The sequence below is a fragment of the Oryza sativa genome, chromosome 1 (assembly GCF_034140825.1).
Source record: "Oryza sativa Japonica Group chromosome 1, ASM3414082v1".
Taxonomy (NCBI): Eukaryota; Viridiplantae; Streptophyta; class Magnoliopsida; order Poales; family Poaceae; genus Oryza; species Oryza sativa.
Window position 1 is genome coordinate 15,478,122 of NC_089035.1, and position 9,404 is coordinate 15,487,525.

The 9,404-nt window shown below is 42.7% G+C and overlaps 1 protein-coding gene across 4 annotated transcripts; it reads right to left on the minus strand.

Annotated features, from left to right (window-relative positions):
- Positions 1 to 6,327, minus strand: LOC4325438 (pentatricopeptide repeat-containing protein At2g33680). Of its 4 annotated transcripts, XM_066307402.1 has the most exons (6): positions 4,055 to 6,327; positions 2,610 to 2,702; positions 1,821 to 2,485; positions 1,620 to 1,738; positions 640 to 1,415; positions 1 to 423 (listed from the first exon to the last, which is right to left on the minus strand). In XM_066307402.1, the coding sequence occupies exon 1, from the start codon at positions 6,280 to 6,282 to the stop codon at positions 4,075 to 4,077; it is 2,208 nt and encodes a 735-aa protein (XP_066163499.1). In that variant the 5' UTR covers positions 6,283 to 6,327; the 3' UTR covers positions 1 to 423; positions 640 to 1,415; positions 1,620 to 1,738; positions 1,821 to 2,485; positions 2,610 to 2,702; positions 4,055 to 4,074. The 4 variants fall into 4 exon arrangements, with proteins under 4 accessions (XP_066163499.1, XP_066163501.1, XP_015629709.1 ...); XM_066307404.1 differs by having other exon boundaries at positions 1,620 to 2,459; XM_015774223.3 differs by having other exon boundaries at positions 1,620 to 2,467.
- Positions 6,328 to 9,404: the final 3,077 nt, after the last annotated feature.

Consider the following 9,404-nt stretch of genomic DNA (forward strand, 5'->3'; position numbering starts at 1 on the left):
TTTCATTCCTCACTTTTCAGAGAAGCCACAACCACAAACCAGCAGCGTGAATAATGTTTATTACGGAGTAATCACTATTTCCATCAGCTGACAACTTTCGATACTGAATTACTGATACTCGTTCAGTCTCCTGCATACACATTACAGATAAGTACTGTAGTATTTTTGCATCTATGTCATTTCTCAATTACTCCTAGTGCCCTCCATTGCTGAGCGGTGGAACCTTTTTTTTTTTTTTAGAGAACTCTGAGCGGCCAATCTATCCATCGTTGTCCTCTGCGCCAGATTTGGGTGCCACTCGACTTTTGGGTGGTGGATCTATCACGAACAGTAGTAACCTTCTGATTTGCCTTCCTTGAACCTCTGCCAGCTTCAACTTAATTATTTGTTTCTTTCCAAACCAGCCTCCCTATAGATCAGTAGCTGCAATAAAATTGTAAACATTAGCCATGTGAAAAGTATATCAGAAAATTTATCTTCATATGTAGCTTCATAATATTGTATAAATTTACAATATCCACCAACATAAAATTGTAGAAATTAATCAAAATTACTGGTACCAGGATGGCATGTATGTGTAAACAGTGTAATTTTCATTTCTATTATTTATACAAGCTCTAGTTGAATAATACAGGTTACCTCATAGCAGGTAGCACCGTGGTAGAGCAGATTCTTGACTGGAATTCATTCAACATGGCAAGGGAATACGCGATGCAGTGAGATCCAAACAACGAACAGTCTGAGGTTCACTTCAATCTGATTCTTGTCTGTGTTTTCCCACTGTTGTAGTTCATTGTTAGGAAAACCACATCGGAGGCCTATCAGCTGGTGCAGAACTCAAGTACATGATACTGATTTGAACAAAGTTTTGAAGTTTGAATTGGACCAGTTGAAACCTTTAACTCCAAATGGCTATAAGATTGAACCATTCAACGAGTTACCTTACTTTGGTTGATCTTTTCGCTATCTGTTAACATTCACTTCATAGTTTCATGTGCTACTTTTGACCTCATTATTCTCTAGCAATTCACCACGTCACACAGAGAGACCTGGCCGTGGTCCTCTCCACCAAGATTTCTCCATACTGTGCGGCATGCTAGCATTAGCAAGTCATGCACCCCCAATGGCCCTTCCAGTGAGATTTAGTGTACGGGTTGAATTTTCAGAAATCAGTTCAAACCATGGAACCAGTATGCCTCAGCACCCTTTTTCTTCCCAAAACCGGTAAGCAGGAGCTTTATTCATGAAATAGCACTACAGTCATCTCAGAGCGAACTCATGCTTCAAGGCACGTCAATGCTCATCCGGCACTGGGCCACAAACAACTGACAGATTAGCTTCCCTCTGAAACAAACCGAAACAAAAACCCAGCACATCCTCTCAGGTACAGGCAGCCCGCATGCTTGACAGTTAGCCTGCAAATATTTTAGCAAAATAACTAAATGCCCTGCTCCGAATACTCGAATAGAATAAAATATATTATCATATTGCCTAACATAAATTAACCATATCTTTTCTATATGGAATATTCACCTTAATTTGATTTTATGTGTGGCTATCTATTTAGATTTTGTTGTTTCTTAATATTGAGAAGTTCAAGGATAACTTACAAAACTTACAATAAGAGTAGATGGGGTGGGAATAGATTGTTCTTGAGGCACCCATGAATAGATATGCATGGACGTAGTCTCTTGAAAAGAATAATGCAGTGTGCATTGGCCAATCAGACTGCCCCCTTCTGTAGAATATGACAGATCAGATTGATGGTACAGTGGCGATGACCAATGACAAAAGCATCAAACAGATATCTCTGGTACTACCTGTAGTATCTATAGAGCAGGCTGGCATAGTGTTATTTGCTAAAATGTTTCAGTGGCACCATACTAATTATGTGTCATATATTCCTCACTTGTGAAAGCTGACAAAAGCTGACAATATGCTGACTGGACACGATATAACTAGGAACTGGTAAAACAGAAATTTTCCTTGGTATGACACCTACTGCCTAGTGTCTGGCCCAAGGTACCAGGTCAATTTTCCACTTGCAGATTTTTGTCTATAACTGCCACTGAATTGCTATTTACATTATGGTCCTGCTTCACCAAAATATAGCCTACAAAGCCACCTATTTTCACTGAGGAAAATTGAACTCCGAAGTAAAGCATCACGATCTGCAGTAAGACCTTCCCATTTTTCAGGTGCAATTTTGTGGGACATCATCCAATGTCTCGCTGTAATTTTGTGATGCAGCTCTGCAGCGTGACCATTGGAAGTCATTATGCTGGTATCATCTTGGTTTCAACACATGACTCATATGGATTTCAAGTTTCCAACCACTATGGAAATAGTAGTGGTAACCACATAGCGAAGTTGTGTTCAAGTTGCTCAACAAGTTCCTTAGGTGTTACAAGGCATATGGTTAGCCTTCCCATTCAGCTAATCAAAAAGTCGCCATCATTCTTCATTCCTGGTGTACACACCAGAGCTGATGGATTAAGACAGCATGAAGTTATGTAATATAGGAAAAAGCAGAAAATCATGGTTAGCACTCCTAAATAGAGATGTAAGAAAACTAACTGAAATCTTCTTTATGCTATGCTAATTCATACTTTGGTAGTTTGGGCACATATGAAGAACTTGTCAAACATGTAGAGATGGCTGCCGAATTAAGCTGTCTTTATAAGTTTTGCTGATTCTTGGGCCTGCATATCAATAGACAACCACAGTAATGAGAAAAACAACTCAAGACTAGCACAATAACAACATTTAGAATAGGAAACACCGAAACAGCAATGTAAATTGCAAATTGCATACAGGCTAGTCATCTTATTATCATAAAATTCTGAAATTATGTTTTCATGTAAAATCACATAGGATAAATCAGAATTTCTTTTATTACAATGGAAATCTCTCACTTAGACAGCCACACCACAATAGTAGTGGCATATTTACAATTAGACATTTTAATGGAGTTTTCAAGTACAATGATTAAAATGATTAAACTTTCTAATATGCATGAGCAAAGGGAACAAAGCTAAAAAATGTTATACAAAGACAGCTTCTGCATCAATTTTTTTGCACACAAACACATGTGGTACGTGTGAACAGGTTGCGTTATCATGTCAGTTACACAAATTGCAGTAAAATTCAGAAGCACATAGTACGTGAGTAAGAAGGGCTCTACAACAACCACCTTACTCCAGTGGTGTTAGTAGCGTGGTGTACAGTACAGGGCCACAGGGGTACATCTGAATCCTCAGAACTTTCGCTAGTATGCCAATTACATAACCATATTGTATAAATATACTCAAACAGGAGTCAAGAGAAGCCAATGGAAGAAAAAACAAAGGCCATATTGTCATCCCACTGTGGCAATCCAACCATTGAGGCATCTGGCTATCACAGCCAGCTAACCGCATCAAGCCATCGAAAAGATCCCTAATTTCCCATCTATCCGTCATTCTGAAGCATGGAAAGGTTCAAAGGCAATGCACCTAACACCATGACACATGTAGCCCTGTATCAAGTGCTACCCCCCCCCCCCCCCCCCCAAACCCACCCCTTTCCTCTCCAAAAATAAAATAGAGTAAAATTCCTGGCTCTGCCACTTACTCACAAGCAAGTTGAGATACGCTGAAGATGAGACCCAAATCAAGCCACACAAACCCAAGGAAAGTATAATACTAATAATAAGAAGGGCTCTACTGCTGCAACGAAAATTGTGTGGTGATCATTTTTGAACTTCGTAATTCAAAATTTCAAATGGTAACATTTCATAGGGTTGTAATTTAAATCACATTTTTTTCTAGTACGGCAGTCTAAATGAAATATATGTGAAAAAGTTAAGGTTAGATAGTTTACAATATAGGGAAAAAATGCACAACAGAACCAGCACTTCTGTGATACCATAACAGAAGGGGAACATGAATAATTCCTACTGGCATTGACACTGAGTTAGATAATCTAATAGATGCCAAAAGTACTGCAACAAACTTTTTATATCTCAGTTTTTCTTTTATCCTCTGACTTTCCAGTAAAAACAATTAGTACTTACTTTTCATATCCTTTACAAAGTCAGCTATAAGCTGCAGATATCCATTCCAGTTGATCTTCTTCATGAGATTCTGCCAATGGACCCAGCTCTTCATCAAACGATAACTTAGATGATGAGTGGTAACCTTCATCCTTCATGTGTTTAGCTAGCCTTCTCAGCTGTGCATTTATATTTTCTGCTTCAGGATGCTGCTGTTCGCCAACTACAAACACATGAACTCGGCTGTTAAGCTCAACCCAGCTACATCCAGGATCTTTGTTAACTCCTCGAAGTCTCATCAAATGCCTCACCCTTTCAACATCATTCCATTTTCTCTGGGAAGCATAGATGTTTGACAGCAATATATATGCTGAGGAATCTCCGGTACCTAACTCCATCAACCGTTCACCAGCATATGCTCCGACATCAAAATCTCGCAAAGAGCGACATGCTCCTAGTACTATACGCCACAAACATGTTCCGTGGTCAATAGTAATGGACTCTATGAAATCCTTTGCTTCCTTAAGCATCCCTGCTCGGCTAAGAATATCAACCATGCAAGCATAGTGATCCAGCCTAGGAGTTAAACCATAATCTTTTGTCATTAAACTAAAATATTCCCATCCTCTGTCAACTAGACCCATATGACTGCAAGCACACAATATATTAATGAATGTTATATTATCAGGTATAGTGCCCTCCATCTTCATTTCTTCAAAAAGATCCAGTGCACCATTGCCACACCCATTTTGTGAAAAACCAGAAATGATTGAGTTCCATGCAATAACATCCCTATCAGGAATCCTTCTGAAGACAGACATGCCATCTTCAAGGTTCCCACACTTTGAATACATCGTAGACAAGGCACTTCCAACAGGGGCCCCCAAACCTAACCCATATTTCACGATTTGCGTGTGCAATTGTTTCCCTGGTTCCAGTGCTGCAATGCCAGCACATGCTCTCAGACCACTAGCTATAGTCGATTTACTGGGGATGATACCTTCCTTGTCCATCCTGGCATACAATGTCAGGGCTTCCTCGTGCTCCCCATTCTGCACATGCCCAGAAACCATCGCTGTCCAAAGGACAATGTCAACCTCGTACAACTGATCAAACCCTTCTTTTGCGTCAGCAATACAACCACATTTTGCATACATGTCCACCAGTGCACTCTTCACATATATCTGAACCTCAAACCCAAGCTTCACCATCAAACCGTGGGCTTGCTTCCCTACTGCCAATGCTCCCAAATCACTACTTGCATTGAGAACCCCAACAAAAGTGAACTCTGTTGGTGTGAACCCAGCAGCATGCATCTGTGAGAACATACTAACTGCACTGTCTGCCTCACCATTTTGTGCATACCCAGTAATCATCGCCGACCAAGTGATCGAATTCCTCTCCCTCGATGACTCAAACACATGAAACGCAGCACCCATACACCCAGCCTTCGCATACATCGTGACAAGCGAGTTTTCCACAGATACAAAATCCAGCAACCCATCCTTCACAATCAGTCCATGCATCTGCTCCCCCATCAGCAAACCCAATGGCACACTAACTGCGCTGAGAACTGCTGTGGCAACAAACTCGCTTTTCTCAGAAGGGCACTCTTCGAGCATTAGTCGGAAGAGATCGAATGCCTCCTCGGAGCATTTCTCTGCAGCATAACCTGCCACCATGGTGGACCAGGAAAATGAGTTGCGCTGAGGCATTCCGTCGAACACTCTGCGAGCATCAGAAACAATGCCCAGCTTACAGTACATGTTGAGCAGGCTGGTGCACACGTACACATTGGATACGGCAGAGGGGATCTTGCAAGCGAGAGCGTGGGCCGCGGTGCCGGCGGGCGCGGAGGCCGCACGGGCGGCGGCGGTGAAGGCGGCAGCGAAGGAATGGGGCGACGGAAGGACGGTGGAGGAGGAGAGCATGGAGCGGAAGCGGGAGAGCGCGTCGAGCGGGCGGTGGCCGGAGAGCGGGTTGAGGAGGGAGTTCCAGGAGGTGACGTCGCGGGCGGCGGGAGGGATATCGTCGAACACCGCGAAGGCGGCGGCGAGGAGGGGCCGGGGGAGCGAGGAGTAGAAGTTGATGAGGGAGTTGGCGACGGGCGCGTGGGAGGCGGCGCCGGACTTGAGCGCCCAGGCGTGGAGGGCCTCGCCGTGGCGAGGGCAGGAGGCGCGCCGGCGGAGGAGCTCGATGAACTGCGTGTGCGACATTCGCCGCGCCGACGAGGGCGCCGCGGCTGCCATGCTGGACGCGGCGGAAGAAAATTACGCAGTTTTTTGTTTTTTATCGACTCGCAACAGACAATGCTACATATTGACAGAGCATTAAAAAAATTACAATATTACAACCTTGTAAGCTCGTAATCAGAAAAAAAAAATAATCTCCACCTACACACTGACAGCTCCAATACATAGACCCAGGAGAAAGCTAGTATCAGACCGACCGCCGCTAGACCAACAAAAGACTATAGTCGGGATCGTCCAAAACTAACACAGAACTGTACTCTATTTACAACTTTAGGATTAAGGGAAAGAGTGTAAAAAAGAAGATAAAACCGTTCTCCCTCTAGACCATTCGACATGGTCAACTTATAAGTTAGGGCGTCATATACTTGGCCAAACGGGCGGCACGGCCCGTTAAGGCACGGCTCCTGTAACAGGCCGTGCCGTGCTCGTGCCGGCCCACATGCTAAGGCCTCGGCCTAAGCACGGCTCAGGAAGACCACGGGCACGGCACGAGCCCAAATATAACACACGGGCCGGTGTAGGCCCATTAGCACGTTTGGCCCACAAAATTTGAATATGAGACCGAAAACTAAATAAAAAATGTGAAAAAAAAATATGAAAAAGGAAAATTAAAGGGAAAAAAGGAAAATATGTGAAAATATTAGAAAAATGACGAAAAGTAGTGGGAAATAGAAAATAATATATGGAAAAATTGGGAGAAAATGAGAAAAAATCGGAGAAAATAGACAAAATATATGAAAAAAATAGGGAAAATTTTGGTGGGCCAACGGGTCGTGCTCGTACTTGAGCTGTGCCGGCCCATGGGCTTAGACATCAGCCAAGCACGGCACGGCCCACGAGCGGGTGTGCCGTGTCGTGCCTGGGCTGGCTACAGTGGTGTCGTGCCTAGATCGGCTGCAGTGGTGCCGTGCTCGGGTCGGCACGCCTTGGCCCGGCCCATTTGGCCAGCACTATAGCACCGACACAAGAGGACCGGAATTTACAGCTAGCTTGCTCCAGTTGTCTAGGAAGTTTCGGCGAGGGGTTACCTAGACGACGTCTCCAGAGAGTGGATCAACAGAAGCATCGCCGCCGCCGTCCATCGCGGTCTCAAATGAGAACCGAGACTGGGTTTCACCTGGCAGACGTCATAGGGATGTTGGGACGACACGACAACTCCCTCAAGAGGGAATCCGACGCTCGAAAACGCCTCCGTTGCCAGCCCAGCCAAGATCGGGCTAAGTTTTCACCCATAGTAGTAAAGAAAATTTATCTATTTGAACTTTCAAATTTTAATATGAAATATTATGGGAAATGTAAATCGAAAGTGCAGTTTCGTCTTACGGCACGACGCCCGCTAAAATCGTCCGATGAAAGTATCACATACGCGGGTACGTAGTACTAAATTTATCTCCACGTTTTTGATCTTAGAGTCAAATGTGAGTTTTCGTAACTATGTAGTACTAGTATATTTAAAATTTTTGGTGACTTATATATTTCAAACCATATATTATTTTTTAAGGTCTGTTCTACTCAAAATATATGATAAAATGAGTAAACTATTGAAATATTTAAAAATAATTTAGTCAAATGGTAGAAATAACTAAGCTCTATAGTGGAAGTAACTTTTTATAACATTAGAAGTAATTACATATATGTGTTAAAAGAAATATCTTCATAGGTAAAGTGTAGATTCACAAGTTGTCGACGTTTGAGATCGTGACTACGGTATTTGCATAGTATGGGGATTGTTGATACCAAGGTATATGTGAGATTGAGGTAAAAGAGATGGAGACATGGATTTTATACAGGTTCAGGCCCCTTATTTGACAGGTAATAGCCCTACTCTTATTGGCCGAAACCGGTGTTGCTCCTTACTCATATGGATCACACAAGTACATAATTCGGGATAACCTATCTAGTTGTCGTCGACTTGGCGGCATGGATAACCAACTCGTAGTCAACGACAGGGTAATTTTCCTCCTCGAATATGAACTCATCGAGATCAGAGATGGTGCTAGATCCTTTTTGGCGGCCTCCGTAGGCACCAGATGAGGTATGTCTAGGCTAATCTCTGATGTTGAGATCTGGCGATGTGTGTTGGCTTGTGTATATATTGTGTCTTGTTGATCTTGTGGCTTGTCCCCTATCCTTCTAGGGGGTCTTGTATTTATACTCATAGATGTCCCTTTGTCCAAGTAGAATTAGGGAGACCAATATGGATACAATCCACGTAGTCCTTGTCATTTCTATATAGAACTCTATTTGTCTTTCCTTATCCGGAACTCCTTCTATATACGAGGTATGATTCCGTATAAGACATGGTATGTGATGGGCCATGCCGAGTTTAGTCAACTATTATTAGGTATGTAGCATCCATAACCATGACACAAGTAAATACATGACTTTTTTATCCAAGGTAAACCATATGTGTATACATATATATAGATTATTGTTTTCGATAAAAGTAATTTATTTTATATAGGAAGTAACTCTTTAGAAAATAGAAGTAACTATTCATAGTATTAAAAGTAATTCTTCATAATATTAAAAGTTGGTACACTCCTAGAGGAAATTAACTGGAAAACAGAACTAACCTTTTATGGTGTTAGAAATAACTAAACTGCTAGATAGAAGCAACTCTTCGTGGTATTAAAAGTAACTATATAACAATGTTATAGGGAAGTAAGTCTTCATAACAGCACTGCTACAAAAGTAAATAACCTAAATATATTCAATATTGAACACTTTTTCATATATTTTCAGTAGAGTATGATGGTTTGATTGGATATTGAAAACAATAAACGATTTAAAACAGGGGCGACGGAGCCAACTGAACCGCCGCATCGACGGCGACAGCAGTGGCAGGGTCACGTGTGAGGAAGGAGATTGCGGTGGCAGGGTGAGGCACGCTGCGGTGGGATGATGGCAAGGATGGCCTGCGCCACAACGTGTCAACGTGTTGAGAAAGGAGACGGCAATGAGGCAGCCGCCACCAGCAGTGCCACAAACTCACCGGAGTCGCTGACTCGGGGCTATGGAGGGGTGTGGATGAAAACGGAGGGAGGAAGATGTTTCACGGAATATGGGACCCACTATTATTATTATTACTCCCTTCATTCCAAAATATGGTGCACAAC